Source organism: Fringilla coelebs, assembly GCF_963513975.1.
Source record: "Fringilla coelebs genome assembly, chromosome: 17".
Lineage (NCBI taxonomy): Eukaryota > Metazoa > Chordata > Aves > Passeriformes > Fringillidae > Fringilla > Fringilla coelebs.
This window is the reverse complement of record NC_140043.1, coordinates 8,782,385-8,800,440: the sequence shown is the minus strand read 5'-3', so window position 1 is coordinate 8,800,440 and position 18,056 is coordinate 8,782,385. Positions and strand designations below refer to the sequence as shown.

Sequence of the window (18,056 nt, the reverse complement as noted above, 5' to 3'; positions counted from 1 at the left end):
TGGCCTGAATTTGTCAGCCTGTGAAATTTGAGTGTACAAAATGGAACAATGCAGAAATGTCATCTTCATTCTAATTTACCCAATTAAAACGACGAAGAGAGAAATTCCTGTACCTTCCTTGCAATATTAAACAGTGTGAGTTAAGCAATACTATTTTCCTAAGGACAGCAACTTAAAACCACCAAGTGCCTGCAGTGCACATAGTGCAGGTGCCCGTACCCCCAAGGCAGGAATGTTGTACTCGCTGGGAGGGCTGGTTCTCATCTGTGCAGGGAACTGTTCTCATGGACTAGAGGCCTCCTGCTCCTTGGTTTTCCACCTCTCATGGCTCATACGAGACTGCCGCAGCATTTTAACGTTAATACCCGGACGGAACCTTTCCACGGCGGCCTCTGGAAGTGCCCGTGTGTTCCCAGTCCCCAGGGCCGGTGCAGTTCAAACCCAGCCGCCTGTCCCGGCCTTGGGCGGCGCCCGCCCGGCAGCTGCGGCTGCCCCGCCGCGTGTTCGGCCGGAGCAGCGGCGCCGCGCTCCCCCGGCCTCCCCGCCCTTCCCCGGCAGCGGCGGCCGAGCGGAGCCGCGGCCACGGCGAGGCCCAGGCAGGCGGCGGAGCCCCGTCAGCGCCGGGCGGAGCCGCCGCCGCGTCTGTTGGGGGGCGGGCGCGGGGCGGAGGAGGTGGAAGCCGCGAGGCCGCGGAGGTACCGTCCCTGAGGGCGTGCGGGCACGGCCGGCGGGCGGGCCGCGGGCCGGGCATGGAGCGGTGGGTCGGGGCCGCCGGGGGCTGGGATTCGCTGTGGGGAGCCGGCTGGGGCCGATGGCCGTGCTGGGAGCTCCTGGCTGCCTGCGCCGTCATCGGCGCCGTGGGCTGGCTGCTGCGGCTGCGGGACAGGAGGCCGGGCGGCCGCCGGGCGGCAGCGGCCGCCATCTCCTCCCCGACCCCCATCGCGTCCCCGGCTTCCCACTCGGCCCCGGCGCCGCTCGCCGCGGGGAGCCAGCGCTGCAGCGGGAGCCGCCCAGGTGAGAGACTCGGGGGAGGCCGGGGGATGGTGCTGGCCCTCGCCCCGCGGGAGGGCCGGGAGCGGGCACCGGGCACCGCCCGGGGAGGCCGCGCGGCCCTGCCCGCCTCCCCAGCGTCCGCGGGCCCCGCCGGGCCCGGCTCGCCGCCCCGCTCCCCTTCCCGCTTTGTCACGGCCGGGCCCCGCCGGCTCCGGCAGAGGCGGCTCCGCCCGGCCCCGCTCCCGCGGCCCTGCTGCGGCTGCTCCCGCATCCCCTCCCGCGCCCTGCCCGTCCGGGTCTAGACTTAGGTGTGCGTTTCTCCTCCCTGAAAAGTTGTCCCTTTTCCCCCTCCCTTTTTTCTTTTCCCGTGGCTTATTTCAAGTTTGTTTAGCAGTTCCCTTTCAGCCACGTAGTTCATGAGTGGTGGCTCATTTGCCCACAGGCGGTACAGACAAATCACCCCACCGCGGATCCACGGTTGCTCTAACATATGCAAATCCTATCAGCCGAATACAGCCGAAGACAGGATATGGTTCTCTATTCCTGCCTCGGAAAAAGATAAAAAAAACCAACCTCAGCCACAAAGAGTACTTTTTTTATATTACTCATTTATTAAAAGATTTAATGAGAGTAGTAGAGTAAAATAATACTGCCATCCTTAGAAGTCAGTCGTTCATTCTGTCTTGGGTCTAGTCTTATTTTTTTTTTTGGAAGCAGATTCTGCTGTTTCATTCTGACACGGTGAGATAAAGGAAAATACAATTCTTGCCCATTCTTCCAGGTTTTGATTGATTTGGAAGAACCCTAGAACATGTTGTTAAAGCAGTTATTCATATTTGCAAAGGTAACTCGCAAGGCCTTACATGCTGAACTATAAGAGGTAGCAACCTCAGTGCTGGCTGTGCTCTGGATCATTTGTAGTTATATAATACATTTTACAGTTCAAATAATCTCATTTTGCACCTGCACGTAACAGTTGAAGGATTGTCTCAATATGAGCAATTGTTGTTTCTAAGGTTTGCAAGTGACACATTTTGTTTTGGACAGATTAAAATAGGTAATGAAATTAAAAACCAATAATGCTTATCTAAATTAGCTGAAATCTTATTGTCAGAACACAAATGGATTTTGTGAGAGTTCTGTATTTTCACTCCAACAATGTTTTCCCTTTTCCACCCCAAATGCCCTGTAGAAAACTCTTCATACTAACAGCAAATCTTAAACCTGATTCTTCGCTGCTGGTTTGCTTTGCCATCTCATTTTGATTCAGTTGTGCCAGAGTTGTAATAGGCACACAAAATAAATAACTTTGTTTTTTTTAACAGACAAAATTTTGAGCACTAAGATTTAGGTACCAGGTTCTGTCAAAACATGAGAAAGCAGAGCAATCACTCCCTCACAGCATTTTTTTTTTGCTTAACCACAAGGCAGGAAGGATTTTTGCATGTTCCTGTTTGCTCTCCATACATGAATTATATATATCTACAGGTCTGCTCTTCTGCAGAATGAGTGTGCTAGTTCTGAACCCTAAAAATAGGAGTATTTCTCAGCTAATTCTTTTAAGGCATTATGTTGACTGCTCAGAGTGTTTTCACTGAGCTGTTTTTGCCATGAACTTTCTCACTGCTGAGTTTTCATCTTTTTTGTGATTTTACAGTTATGCAGTCTCAAAAGGAAAATCCTCAGAATGGCAAGTTTGGATATTTTAATTGACCTTAGGGGCACATCCCTTACTTAAAACATACTAGTATCAAATTTTATTTTAAAAAATAGAGGATTAAGAATTGAAAACTAGTAGGAGGATCTTTCATATCTGTTGTTGAAGTCTTGTAGACAAGTCAGATAATCGAACCAGTGAGGTTGCTTGGAGGCTGAGGCGTCACAGGGGAGCTACAATACATTTGGGAAATGGCTCAGCAGCATCAGCTGTGGCTCTGCTGCTCTTTGATGGGGTTTTAAATTGGAAATACTCTCATTTCCCATTGTTTCAGTGAGATTCCAGTTACTACTTGTGAAATGTTCAGGGCTGAGGTTATGTTTCTCTCTAACCACAGGCATTCAAAATAAGATTTTCATAAAAAAAGACACAGCTCTCAAAGGAAATGTCCCTCCAAGGAAACAGCCCTCAAACTCACATGACTGTTGACTTGTAATAATTGAAGGACTATTGAAGTTTGGAATATAGTACATTTTCATAGTGTTTCTTAATACTAGGAATGTGTTTGTTCTAGCTCAGATGTCAGTGAAACTTAATGTGGTGCTGTATCGATTGCTTCTGAAAACTACAAAAACTTGCTGTGTGCATTTGCTTTTTTTTTAATACATGAAAAGTAGTCTTAAGTTTCACTAACTGAGGATGAAACCTAAAATTGAAAATAAAGGACTAAAATGGCCATACACCCTGTCCAAAGCAGAACAAGGCTCATGAAATGGCTCAGCAGTGGAGGAGGGGGCAGTGCAAGGCAGGAGTGAAGGCAAGCTGAGGGAATAGCACAGCTGAATCATTCCTGTCTGGAGCTTCCCTTCCTGAGCAGTGTGTGCCAGGGGAGTCACAGCCTGCCTGCAGGTACATGGCTGCAGGACTGATGAAACAATGTGAAAGCTTCTTACGTTTTTGAGCTGCCCAAATCCTGTATTTTTCAGCTGTGTTTTTGTGTTGGCATCAGCTTGGTTTTAGTGTCTTCTTGCTGACCAGTGTGGAAGCTGTCAGTGTGCATTACATGGAGGGACATGAGCCTGGGGAATTGTATCATAGCAGAGAGAAGGATGTTCCTTTGGAAATTGAGAAATTCTCCCAGCTTCTGTTTTCTGTTGGAGAGGGAGATCTGAAAAGATCAGTTGTTTTTGTCTTCTGGCTGTTTGCTCTCAAAACAGGCCTGGGAAACAACATGCTGTGTACATATTTCCAGCCTTGCATCACAGCCAGAGAAAGCCTGCCCTGGTTGCTGCGTTGTGCTTGTCCCCATGACTTGTGTCAGCCAGAAAGTCCTGAGGAAATACTAGAAATAGTTCTGTGCCTTTAGCTGGAGGTGCAGCCTCTTGTCTTGGGGCTGACTGGTGCTCCTGTCCTTGTATTGCACTGCACAAATAGTTTGTGCCTTCTTGTCAGGAATCAAATATTTCTCAGTCTGTCGTAAATTTTAATGAATAAATGCTCTAGATTGAATTTTCACTCTAGAAGAAATTGAAAAAAGACTACCAAGAACAAAATGTAAGCCATAAATATTCTTTTAGGTGGTCAAGAGATGAGGAAGTAAACTTGCTATGGGTCTGGTAGCTTAAAAACATTGAATTGAAAAATATTTTGTTTTTTCTGCACTGCAAGAATCTCTTCAGAATTGTAAGAAATTGCTAAGAGGCATGTTTTTCTTTGCTTTAATACAGCATTTAAGTAGCAGAAGTTTTGGTTTTTACAGTTTTTCTCCTCTTTTTTGCCTTTCCTGTAGGTGGAATAACAATGGATACAATATTATCCCGATTAAAGAAGCTCAGCCACGATGAGCTTAGAGAAGAGATTGTGAGAGCAGGACTGAAATGTGGGCCCATTACTGCAACTACAAGGTTTATTTTTGAAAAAAAATTGGCTCAGGCACTGTTGGAGCAGCAAGGAGCATTGGAGGAGGAAGGGTCTGCTGTGTCAGAGGAGGCTGCTGGAAATGTCCCAGTGAATCACAACAGCCATGGGAGTGCTTCTGAGGAGGTAGACTTTGGGTACTGTGTGGGCCTAAACCCTCCAGAAGAAGATGCTGTGACACACATGAACTGTTCAGCTCCAGCCTGTGGTGCTGAGTCACAAATCACTGCTCAGACACCATCCAGAGATCCTCCACTGTTCTATGGTGTTTGCCCAGTTTATGACGACATATTGGCCAGGAATGGTAAATACTCACTTCCCTTATTTCCAGGGATAGGCATTTTAGTCATGTCTGAATAGAGTTCTTTTATGTAACAGGTGTTCTGAACACCACTGCATTGGTATTGTAAGCATTGTTTGAAGTATTTCTTTGTTCCTATAAATAGTATTTATTCTGAGGCAAAGAAACAACAGTTCAAGGCATTCCAGGTGTTTGCCCTTACAGTTCCTACATGTGAGGATCCTCTACCCTGTGTAGCTCAGATGGAGAAAATTATTTGTCAATGTTACTCTTGGATCCATCCTGTGCCTTTAATCTCTCTCAAGAATAAAAAGTAATCCTGTAAATAAACAATCAAAAAACTATTGATTTTGTCATCAGTTGAAGCTTAAATGATCCCTTCTAAAAGTTTTTACATCTTCCTTTCTGTTCCTGACAGGAGTAGAGTAGTGCACAGGATTATTTCCTCTGAGACAGTAGTAAGAATACTTACTAAGAAAAGATACATTAAGATATCCTTATTTGAACAATATCATTTAAAGGAGAAGATGAATTTGTTTATTATCTGAGATTCTCTATAGAGATCTTAAAGTTGTGGATCAGTTACAAAGTTGGTCTTTCTGAACAAGGCAGCATCAAAAGTAATTCAGGGTGAATAAGTTCTGAGTTTGCTTTTCCATCTGGAAGTGAAATGCTTTGTTGAAGGTGGCCCATCCTTTAAAAGGGTGTTTATTGTTGGGAATGGCTGAGCCCTGTACAGGGATCACCTGACATTACCTGGAGAGTGTGGGAGGCTCCTACTCAGTTTCCAAGAGACAGAATTGAAAAGAACTTTTGACCTTTATGTCATGTTTGGAAGAGAAATGATCTGAGACCAAAGCTGGAATGATAGTTTTAAGAATTCTGTAATCTGTCTAGGAATTGAAATCTGAGATTATTGAAACAATGTAACTTTGGTGGTTCTTTGTTGCAGAGAGAATACATGTTTATGAAGATAGAAAGGAAGCTCTCCAGGCTGTTAAGATGATTAAGGGTTCCCGTTTTAAAGCTTTTACAAACAGAGAGGATGCTGAGAAATTTGCTAAAGGAATCTGTGATTATTTCCCATCTCCAGGCAAGTCCTCTTTATGTTTGTCTCCAGTGAAAATGGGATCATTTAACAGAGGTAAGTGAGGAACTTCATCTCTCTACAGTAGATTCAATAGACAGCATTGATTTTTTTTTTTTGTGAGAGAAGCAACAACTGCCTTACCAATACACTAATAACAGAAAAATTTGAAGTTTAAAATAACTTCTACACTAGTAACTTTTACACCAATGCACTAATAACTGAATAAATTGAAGTTTAAAATAACTTTTATTTTAAGTGTAGAAATGTTGAAAATGTGGAAGATGTTTTAAATGTAAAATACCATTGCTACTCTTCCAAAGCTGAAATGTAGGTAATGGTCTGCATGGATACCTTACTTAGTATTCATGGTCATATTTGTTAGGATTTAATTTTACTCATGGACTTCAGGATTTTCAGGTTTAGTAAGACGCTGATAAAATTGCACAGTATATTAAAACTGTACTCAATTCTTAAGTAAATTTGTGAGTGCAGAAATAAAATGGTAAGCGCTGATCATATTTCACAGTGTTCCCGGTTGCTAGATTAAAGTGATTTAGGAGTTACAGAACTGCAGAAGCAATTTTAATAATCAGAAAATTGTTGTTTCTTTTTGAATTTTGCTTTTAAATTTGGATTAGAGAAGACTGGTAATTACAGAGTTTACCAGTCCCTATTAAAGTCTGAAACAGTTTTACAAGTTGATTCATCATTTTCCTCTCCCTCCCTATTACTAACTACTAGTGTATTTAAATGTCTTGTTATTGAGTTGTTTCCTTACTCCTGTATATTAAAGATGCCAAATTAATACATGGTTTAGATTAAAAGCATAATTTTCATGGCCTGGGTGTGCAGATGGTGATCACTGGGAAGAATGTATCTAGAAAGGAGTGATTTGTGTTTTGATAGATGGTTTGTGCTCCCCTGAGAGCGACACTGCGAATAAGGAGAGAGCCAACAGCTACAAAAGTCCCCGGACTCAAGATCTCACAGCTAAACTTCGGAAAGCTGTGGAGAAGGGAGACACAGCAACGTTTTCAGACCTTATTTGGAGTAACCCTCGTTACCTGATCGGGTCAGGAGACAACCCAACTATTGTACAGGTGAAAAGCCAGCAACAAAACAGGCAAATCCGGGTTCTGGTTTAGTGATGTAGCCTTTGGGGCCCGAAAGCAGAAATGGAAGGAGTGATGTTTCCTGCTCCTCCTTCAGGACACCTTGTTCCACCCGGTGCAGGGTTTCTCTGTTCATTGACAGCTGCTGGGGCACTTCTCTGTAAGTCACCCTGAGAGCTCCCTTTGCTCCAGCAGAGCTAAAGGAACTGAGTGTGCAGTTCTTCAGGGGAGGAATAGTTGTATTCAGTAGTGCAAGAATAGTCTTGTCTTCTTATTCTTTGGTCTCCTCCAAGTTATTGCAATCTTTTTAAAACAGACTAAATTTAAGGACCAGCGTAGGGCCTAGGCTGTAATTAGGTGTTCCTACAGCATTGCTTACCTAAGCACCTCTATTAAATTCCAAAACCATGTATAAGGTGCCATTTAGCAAACACTGACTATCTTACTTCAACTTATATCGCACCAGCTTTGTGAAGTTGTTGGAATTCTTTATGTAATATAGCAAAGCAGCTGAATTTTTTATGTCTATACCCATTTTCCTGCTCTGTATCTAAACTGAACTTCCTACCTTACTTTATTGTGTAATACCTCAGTGTACCTTTTTTGACACATTTTTTCCTTAAATAAAGCCTCTGAGTGTAAGAATAATTTCATTAATTATGAGAATAATATGGGTGTAAAGATAAGTCTTTACAAAAATATCCAGATAAAACTCAGTGTAGGAACCCATGTATTTTCACAGTTAAATCAGTTACATCTCTGGGTGTAAGAAAGCTATTTAGACTGAGGTTCATTTTAATACTGCTCTTTTTTTTCAGGAAGGATGTAGGTACAATGTCATGCATGTTGCTGCCAAGGAGAATCAGCCTGCTATCTGCCAGTTATTGCTGGACACTCTGGAAAATCCAGAATTTATGCGGCTGATGTACCCAGATGATAACGATGTCATGTTGAAGAAACGCATCCACTATATTGTTGATCTTTACCTGAACACCCCAGATAAAATGGTAAGATTTGGGGGGGGTTACCTGTTTATGATGATGATGATTATTATTATTGTTATTGTTATTATTACTGGAAGGGGTTAAGGATGTGTAAGGGAGACTGAAAGAGAACAGAAGGGGAGCTGTCCCTGGGTTCTGTGGGGGTTGGTAATCATTATTCTGCACTATGGTGGGAACAGATTTGTTAAGAGCTGAGATAATTAGTCATGACATGTATTTACTTTCCTTAGTCTCAAAATTAAATGTGTGGTATTGACTTTATAATTTTTCTAAGTGCCTGTGAATTTTTCCCTTTTTCCCACTGCAGTGGTTTGATACTCCATTGCATTTTGCTTGCAAGTTTGGGAATGTGGATGTGGTTAACGTGCTCACCTCGCACCCAGCCATTGTAAAAAATCCAAGAAACAAATATGATCAAACTCCAGCAGAAGTAAGTCCATGTCCACAGCAAATCCAGAATTGTTATCCTGATCAGCATTTTTCATATTCAGACATTACTGACTACCATAGAAGGAAGACTTGTAGTAAGGTGCTAGTGTAATAATAAAAGAATAAATTCTGTATAACATTAAGAATATTTTATGTTGATTGTGTTTGTGGAAAAGTTTTAGAATTTATGGAGTTGAATGTATTTTAGTTGGTCTGCTATGAATTCAAAGTACTGGGTGAGATGGGATGGAGCCATTAATGTGATTGTTCAGGAAGAGCACACACAGCAGTGTGCAATGAGGTTATTATACTGCCCTAACAAGTACAATTATGTTAACAGGTAGTTTGTGAAAGAAGCAAGAACAAATCTGCTGAATTGAAAGAAAAGATAAGAGAGTACTTGAAAGGTCTGTATGCAGAGTTTTGTACTATATCAGGCATGTATTTTGGCTCTTGGCTGTCTCCTGTTTGCGTTCTGTATCATAAATGATGCTGCTGTACAGTGCTCTGAAAACCGAAGGGAAATTCTAACATTGAGCAGGGACAGTGAACTTTTTGTCTTTTAAATGACAGCCAGAACTCTGAATGTATGGATCACAAGGTTGCCCTCATGGCTCTGTAATGGAGGCCAGGCCCTGATTCAGTAAGCCTGGAGCAGAGTGTTCAATCTAAAAGAAACAAAAACCTTTTGCAGGGCAAGAGGTGTATCTGTCATGCTTAGGAGTCCTGTCATTTTATAATTTCCTTGGCACAGAACTTTCTCTGTTTTGTCATGTGGGTGTTTCTAAAAGGAGGTTGTGAAAAATGTTAAAGATCCTGAGGGAAGGGCTTTATGGATTATTGCAGGTGTTTCTGTGTTTGAAAGGAAAGGGAACCTACACTAAAATGTGATCTGTAATCACTGAAGCAGTGAGTCTGAATTACAAGTAGTTTTACGAATGAAGTGAAGTCAGATGGTTCAGTGTGCGGGTGCATTGGTAGTCCAGGGAGAAACAGCAGGCAGTAACAAACTGATTGATTTGTATGATTTATTTTAGGTCACTATTATGTCCCACTCCTGAGGGCAGAAGACAATTCCTCAGCTCCGGTCATTGGGGCACCGTGGTCGCCCGACCAGACGGACGATGGCCCCCAGAGAACTTGGCCTAAATATCCTGGCAGCCCCAAAGACCCAGTGCTGTCCATCAGGGCTTTTGCAGGCCCCATGAGCCCCTCAAAGGTAAGGAGAGAACTCCTGGGACTCCAATGCTTATGCTTCTCCTTTTTATGAATAAAGAAGATCCCCACAGGGTTCTTGCGTGATGCAGCTTGCTACTGGTACAGATTGTGGCTCTCTCTTTGCTGAGGAGATGGATCTTCTTCCATGGAGAAGCACAGAATATGTAAATATTTTTTTTATTGCTGAAAACAGAAATGTGGTGTAAATAAGAAGAGTAGAAGTTCAGTAAAAAATTGTTTTCTTTTTCCTCTTGAAATCTATTCAAAGAACACCTTTGGCAAACCTTTCATTTCTTATAGATAATTGCTGTAACTTTCGAACCTGAAGCGAAGCCTTTCAGAGCAGCTATGAATCAGTTTTAAAAACCTTAACTGTTAAAAAACTTAACTGTTTAAAAACCTTGTTATCTCATTTCTAGAAGTTACCACTGGATTTTAACCTCTGCTTGTTGAATCAACCTAAATATATTTTTCTAGATGGAAAAACTGACAACTAAGTAGTAGGTGTTGGGATGGTTTTGGAAATGTATTGACTGTATAGTGGAAAAGCAAAATCTTCAGTTTTCAGAAGGAATACTTAGAAATCTGTTAAATATATTCCAAACTTACAGGTGTTTATTTGACTCATTTATTTAATGTGAACATATTGCAGATATAACAGCTATAGAAACAGTGAATACATACAGTGGAGGACTGATGGTTGCATTCTTTAAGACTGAGTTCTGCCAAAATGCTTAATGCTTTTTCTCCTAAGTGTTCTTGATCAATTTTCTGTTCAACTGACAGAAATTTAAATATAATTTATACACCAGAAAATATTATCTAGGGCGTAAACAGTTCATAATTTTGATTGCTGACATTTATTTTTAATGTCTAAATGTAATTCTTAGTCATTGTTGTGATCTTTGTCATATAAAGTGAAGTGCAGGATTTTGCAAAAAATTTCCCCTGAGGCATTCCAACTTCAAAATAGACAGCAAGAATTATTCTAATAATTGTAGCAAGTCTGTACATAAAATATATCCCCTTTGCATCCTAGAAAACAATGACCAGGAGGCATTTGTAATTAAATAGAATGACATGGCAAAATCAGAAGACACTTCTGTTTCCTGCTGCACACACATTAAAACCGGCAGATGTGGTGTCTGGGCAGTTGATTTTTAGATGATTGTACATTATGGTCCTTCTCCTTCATGAGCAGTTAAGAGATCAGAGTAACCACCAGTAGTGAAAGGAGTAACTTTAGATCCAGTGTGAGATCCTTCATGGCTGGAGTTGAGCAGCACTTGTGGACAGCAAACAGCTGAACATCTTCCAGGCCTGTAGGTAGATGTGTAGCCAGCACTGAGTGAGTTCACACTGTGAGGGATAGTTTTTGAATTTCTTTCTGTTTTTTAAAGGCTGAAGAATTTCGCAGGCTGTGGAAGACTCCACCTCGAGAGAGAGCTGGCTTCTTTCACAATGTCAGGAAATCTGATCTGGAGAGAGGTGTTGAAAGAGTTGGCAGGTATCTAAAAGATTATCAATATAAAAACTTCGTAATAGAGCATGTATAAGCAAAAGACTGTGCTGAGAGTACAGTTATTACTCACTGCACAATATCTTGGGGCAAAAGCTACTGCAGAAATATTAAATGAAATATTTTGCAGTTGGATATTTACTGTATTTTTGTGTAAATAAGATAGTTAAAATGTGAGATCTGGCTTTCTTAGCTTTGGCAATAGAGATATTTTAGCTGGTATTGATGGTATGTATGGAATGTTTTTCACAGACATTTACTTGCCTCATTTGTCAGACTTAAAAATTATGCATAGCCTGTTTCTTCTGTGAAAGTGAGGGATTCTTAAAAGGGACCAGAATGAAAAATACAAATTTGCTGTTTTATAAAGGCTGTGTGTGTGTGGTGTGTTCTTGCAGCTAAAATACCTTCTATCAGCAACATATGAAAAAATACTTTGTTAAAAGCTGACTGCATTTCATTCTTTAAAATAATCCCTCCCTCCTCCCTCTCCCATTCCCAAATAGAAAAAGCTGGTGCATGCAGTATCAGTGGGGATTCTTCTCTGTCTGATGTCTAGATAAAATCAGCTTAAAGATAGCAATGTTTATGCTGCCAACTGTAAAAATAGTCGATGAAATGTGAAAAATGCTCTAGAACAAATGAGGTGATACTGTGATTGCTAAGGATGTGTGCGTGCTTTTGCAGACTGTTGGTTGTGGTGGGATTGTGTTGCCTGGTTGCTCGTTTGTGCTCCTGTTTGTAGCTGTTAAAATGTGATCAGAAAAGTTGTTGTCAAACTGATATTTATGTCTTCACAAATGATTCGTTTTATTTTATTTATTGCAGGGAGTTAGCTCATGAACTGGGGTTCCCGTGGGTTGAATACTGGGAATTTCTGGGCTGTTTTGTTGATCTGTCTTCCCAGGAGGGGCTGCGAAAATTAGAAGAGTACCTGAGTCATCGTGAAATGAGCGAAAAGGCTCAGCCAGAAACAGGGGAAAATGAAACCTGCAATAGATATAAAACTCCACATCCCTCTGGTAAGAACAGGGCAAATGCTGCGAACAATGGGTTGTACCTGGGGAGAAGAGAGGCAGAAAAAGCTTGGCGCTCAGGGGAAGCAGTGTTCACCTGTGTGGTTGCTATTATTCATCTGTTATCCAGAGAGTACAGCATCAAAAAAAAAAAGCCAACTGTGAATGTAGAAGTACAGACTTTATCTTTCATGTGAAGTAGTTTGAGTGTAGTCCCCAGATGAAATCCCTGTAAGAAAACCTCTATCTTCAGTATGTTTTCACTCAGAGTATTTGGGCATTCATCTTATAGAATTTTGTAATCCACAGATATGGAATAAATAACATTTTAAAAATAATAGTTCTTTACAACTTTGAGCCTGAAAAGACACAAGAAGCAAAACCCAGGAAAGCTTTTGTACTCTGAACCACTGCTTGCCATGTGTGTATATTGCCTTTGTAGCTTTAGTCAGGTTAGTTCATGCTGTTACATATAGTCAGAGGTGTCTTCAGGAAATAGAGTAAGGCATAAGGATTGTGCAGTTTTTCCTAGCTTATGTACTTGACATTCTGTTTAATGTCTTCTTATGTGTTGCTCTTGTTAAAATTATTTACAGGCAAAAGCAAAAAGTCCTGCAATTCCATTTCTGTTGGAGCATTTTTGGATGAGGATGATGATGACATGAGCTTAGAAGAAATTAAAAACAGACAAAATGCAGCACGAAATATCAGCCCCTCTCTGGTGTCCAAGGAGCCCATTGGAGATGCTGAGTGTGATATCCTGTCTATGGAGTGTGCAGGAAACATCATAGAGACCTCAGCTCACCCTCGGCACTATGAGAAGGGGGCTGCTGCCAGCAAAAATGGGTTTTGCAGTCCTGTGTCCAGTAAAAGGCTCATCAGTGACAGAAAGCAGCTGCACGATGGGTCAGAATGCCTCATGGCACCTGTTTCCAATTTGATGTCAGAATTTGAAGGCCTGTCATTCCAAGAACAAGAGGTTGCAGGAGTATCTCATAAAATCACTGAAAAAACTGACAATGAGGGAATTCTGGACAAGACGTGCTCTGCTGAACCAAGTGTTGCAGGAAAACATGGAGAGACCAAGTTAAGGACAGACCACAGAATATCATTAGAAAAGGAAAGAGTGTCCAGAGAATCTGGAATTCAGACTAAGGAGCCACAGCAACGTCAAGAACTTTCTTCCCAGAAGTTTCTTTCAAAGAGTTCACCCACAAATGACAATTTAAAGTTATTTCTTCTTGGGTAAGAATTGTCTTTTTTAACTCTTACTTGTACAGACAATCTCTTTGCTGTGTTTTGGAACTGGGGTGTTTCATTGCCTTAACAAATACATGGTTCTCTTTTCATCTAGTTCTGTTTCCATTCTAGGGAGCAGCCCTCGAAGCTGGATGGTGATGTCTTAGCAGCTATAGAAGGAGCGGAGATTGATCCCCAGAAATTCCCAATGATTTACAAATGGAAACACGCAGTGCAATCCTACTCCTCATCTGACAGGCAAAGGTATTGCTGCAAACTCAGTCACAGGAGCTTAAGTACATTTTTAGTGGGTCAGTTTGAATAGCAGAATTTCAGGCCTTGTTGCCCTTAAACCCATATTTTAAATTCAGCAGAATTAACTGTGTTCTGAAGTTAATCATTAAAGCCTTTTTTGACTGGTGTCTATTGATAAGGAGTTTCCTGGTGCTGCAGTCATGTTCTTTCCATTCTACTGCTGTCCCAAGTAACTTGAGCATGTCTCCACAGAAAAATCAGACTTGACTGTTTTCCACTTGGCCAGTGTCTCATTTTACTGATTTGGTACTTGGATCCTTCACTGGACTCAGTGATATTTGTACTGTTGGTTTGTAATTCATCCCTGTTGTTGATGCAGTGCAGGAATGTTGTTTGCTGCCTTGTGGTACTTAGATTGTGCTGAGGGATATTAAGGTGAATTTAATATCTTTATGCATCTTTTTATTAGTGTTTTTATTTTTATCCTTTTTTACCCCAGTCCAAAAGAATTGTTCATGTGAAGGATGGCATTGTCATCATGGCCATTTTGAAAGAGACGATGTCTTACTGATTTGGGCAACACAATCTATATAGAATCTAGAATATATAGAATATTGGGCAACAATCTATAAAAAATATTTCGTGCTCTTCCTGTTCCTTCTTTTCTTCCAGACCTGTCTCTTACCAGACAGGATCTTTCTCAGCTGGTGCATTGGTTCTGAGATCGAAAGTGTTTCTGAGTTAAAAGTGCTGCTCTCATTATTGCAGTTTCCTTTAAAACGTGTGCAATGACTTCTGGTTTCTTTCAGTTGGCCAAGTCCAGCGTTGAAGGCAAGATTCCAGTCCCAGTCCATGGCTGCTGGTCTTCCAAATGCTTCAGTGTATCCTAGTTCAGGAAGAAACAGTCCCATCCCAGGAAGTCCGGGGAAACACGGCAGCGCTGCCTCCTTCCCTCCGGAGCCCGGCAGCCCCGGGCGCTACAGCCCCGCCTGCGTCCTGCGCTACTTCGCAGAGCCTCCTGCCCACTAGAGTGCAACTCCTCATCCTGCGACTTCAGTTCTGTTCTCATTGTTAGAGTGGAGGAAAAACTACAATGTTACTGAGGTGACATGAGGTTTGTACTCAGCTATTTTATTTTTCCTCAGTTGAGGACAACTGTATGTTTAAACATTGGAGTATATGTCTTAATGCCACGTACGAGGTAGATTATTACTGGTGATAAGCAAGAAGTTTGTGAGTGCAGTTGTCCAGTAGCTGAATTAACCCTTGTTGCCAGTACCACAGTGGGCTGAACTGTCCTTAGCAATGGTGGTAATTGCTATCACTACTTATCCTCGTTGTAATGAACACACAGCCCTCAACTGCCTTTCTTGACCTTGGATAGTCGAGGAAATGCATCATCAGCAATGCATAGAATGTGGGGGAGGAGATTGATGGAAGTGAAACGTTCTCCTGCTTGCAGGGGGAAAAGCCTAAAACATGTCTGGGAATGCGAGGATAGCTTTGCAGTGTGGAGCAGGGATGTGAGACCCTGTGCAGAAGCAGAGTGTTTCCAGCCAGCTGGGCTGGGCAGTTGATACCCACACCCACCCTCACCTGTCTGTCCGTGTGTGTGTGCACAGATCTGCACAGAGACCCTCGAGTCTCTGCTTGTTCTGAGGCCGTTTCAGACACTGAGATCTACTGAGTGCTTTAAAAACAGGGCACTGTAGAAACTATTGGGATTCCTTTAGTGGTAGTGGGAAGATTTAAGGAAAACCTTAAAAATTAGCTGGTTATTTTTTCCCCAGAGAAGCTATTAACACTAGCAGATTTGAATAGCTATTACACAAAAGCACATCAGCAATAATCTCAGCAAATTTACCAGCAAGATACTTTATCTTAATGGTCTGGTTTGTAATATATTAGCATGGTAGCCAGTGGCCCAGGAGGTGGCTATTTCCCAGCTGTAAAGAGAGAGGACTAAGGACAAAATATTTTTATGAAGTCGGAGCTTTTACTGTGTCTCTAGTGTTGATGTGGTAATGAGTTTTTGTTACAGCAGTCAATAATTTTATTCTGCAGCCTTCTGTAAGAATGACTTGTTTTGACAGCGTGATGCTGAGAATAAGAAAGCTTTTCAAAACTCCAGAGAGTTTTCCATATCAAGCCTAGTGCTTGTAATGTTGCATGAAAGGCTTCCAGAAACAGCTCTCTAGGTTAAAAAAAAAAAGGAAAAAAAAGAAAAAAGACCTATCTACTGTTACAAGATAAATCTGATCAGAAAATGAAGTTCTGCAGGACTGTGCTGGTGAGAAGGGATGGATTAGGAGGGGCTGGTGCCTCCCAGTCAGTGAGAGCTCAGAGCCAACTGGCAGGGCTGGAAGAGAAGGGCACCAAGATGAGCAAACACGGGTGGGAGGCGGGAGGGCCGGCCCGGCCTCCCCCGGGGTCCCACCCACCCCTCGGGGCCATTCCAGAGCCGCGGCTCTCACACGGCAGTGACTGTTCTACACAAACTGTGCACCCTCACAGCTTCGTGATTGGTACAAACCTAAACACTGCACTTAATGCTTTTGCAAGCTCAGTAGTGCCTTTTGTAATATATTTTTTTAATTAAATTTTTTGGTTTTTTTGGAAGTTTTTTAAAAAAGTGGCATCCACTTACTATGGGCAGATAAAAAAGTTTTTCTCTGGGCTTTCTGAACAGGATGTCTTTTAATGTCTCTAAGTTGGATTATTTGGTGCAACAGCTCTCCATGGGGGAGAGACTCCTCTTTTAGAAATTATTCTTTAAAAAAACTTTACATAAATGCCTCTCATTCAGTCATATTCCAGACAAGTACCAGGGGCCTGGGGGGTGTCATACTTTAGGAAACGTGTTTAAAAAAAAAAACCCAGAACCAAAAACATAACCTTCTGCTAATAAGTATGTTAACTGACTTATTTAATAAGGGTTTTTTGTGGGGTTGTTTTTTTAATTTTTTATTTTTATGTAGCAGGCTCCATGGTTTCAAAATATTTTAAGATCCCACATGCAAAGAGTTTTACTCCAAAAGGATTGATTGGCTTTTTTTTTTGTTTTGCTGGGTGGTTGGGCTTTTTCAATAATTTAATGTGAATTACATCTTTATCATTCTGGAGAAATTGATCAGCTGATGTAATTGCCTAATACCATGTTAGAGCCAAACTGCTGGGGTAAGTTGCTGTGGGTGCAGCTGCTGTTCTCCACCCTGGTCCTTCACAGCTATGGTACAGCAGCCTTGCCCTTTTGCTAAGAGTTTGTTACTGAGCCAGGAGACTGATACTAACACTGTAATTCTTTGTCCTTTTTACTTTTATTATGCTTTGCTTTTTTTTTTTAATATTTAAATGTATGTTAGTGGTATGTACATGTAGCCAGACACCCCCCACACACCCACCACACCCTTGCCTTCCACTTTGTAATGTTGTTTTGGTGCAGTCAGGAAGAGTATTTTTTTAACTGTGTTATATAATGTGCATTAGTCTCCAGTTGTACTTCACTTAAGAGGTCATTTTTCTAACAATGTGTTACTTCAGCTATGACAAAAATAGCAATTTATGCAGCAATTTGATCATTTGTGATTTTGTGAAGAAAGCCCTTCAACACTGAGCCTGTGGAGACACTTTAAATCAGAGTGATAGTGCTTGAATTGTGTTTTCTTGGCCAAAAGTTCACTTTTAAAGGTGCAAAATAGCTGTGGTTTTGTTGGTTGTTTTTTAATTAGTAAAGTGTCATGTAAAAAATACAGAAGTATCCTACTTTCTATTAAAATCAAATGAATAGCTGAAATGAATAGGTGTGTTGAATATGGGATGTGGGGAGCAGGAGCTGGGCATGACAGGGCAACTCACTGGCTTGTCCAGGCCTTGCTTGTACAATACCTGCAGCTTTTGTGTGTGCACAGTGACAATGGACCACACCACCAAAGACTTAAAAGAAGAGAATGACAGTGTTGAAGAGACAGGAACTCAGACTATGGTAAAAAAGACATAATTTTAAATTTCACACTTTCCACCTTAAGTGCCACTGAAACTCTTGTTAATTTCTGTACCTGTGCAAAGAGGTGCTGTGTCCTCTGGTTGCCCACCGAGAGCTCATTCACACACAGGGGATGTGTGTGAGAGGGTACATGTGCACCCACAACACTAAAAAAATCACAGAATTTTCATCTTACAGGTGCTGGTTCCTCATGGTGGTGACACAGTCCTGCAACTAGCTGTGCTTTGGCTACAGCAGTTCCCCTCTTGGGCAGCTCTGTGGCTGATGACAATTAACTGCTCTGGCTCCCACCTCCACTTTACC

General features: G+C 41.9%; 1 protein-coding gene across 2 annotated transcripts; it reads left to right on the top strand.

Moving 5' to 3' along the window:
• The first annotated feature begins 709 nt into the window (after positions 1–709).
• On the top strand, positions 710–17,677 carry ANKLE2 (ankyrin repeat and LEM domain containing 2). 2 transcript variants are annotated; one of them, XM_084217614.1, is made up of 13 exons: positions 710–1,014; positions 4,440–4,871; positions 5,821–5,961; positions 6,865–7,058; positions 7,889–8,077; positions 8,382–8,504; positions 8,844–8,910; positions 9,541–9,722; positions 11,122–11,228; positions 12,069–12,262; positions 12,853–13,501; positions 13,628–13,759; positions 14,560–17,677. In XM_084217614.1, exons 1-13 carry the CDS (start codon positions 750–752, stop codon positions 14,777–14,779), a joined length of 2,895 nt encoding a protein of 964 aa, XP_084073740.1. In that variant the 5' UTR covers positions 710–749; the 3' UTR covers positions 14,780–17,677. The 2 variants fall into 2 exon arrangements, with proteins under 2 accessions (XP_084073740.1, XP_084073739.1); XM_084217613.1 differs by having other exon boundaries at positions 5,821–6,012.
• Positions 17,678–18,056: the final 379 nt, after the last annotated feature.

Coding starts and splice junctions, on each gene's coding strand:
- ANKLE2 (XM_084217613.1), top strand. CDS start 750: ATGGAGCGGTGGGTCGGGGCCGCCGGGGGCTGGGATTCGCTGTGGGGA. Junction 1,015..4,439: donor CTGCAGCGGGAGCCGCCCAG/GTGAGAGACTCG, acceptor CCTTTCCTGTAG/GTGGAATAACAATGGATACA. Junction 13,502..13,627: donor TTAAAGTTATTTCTTCTTGG/GTAAGAATTGTC, acceptor TTTCCATTCTAG/GGAGCAGCCCTCGAAGCTGG.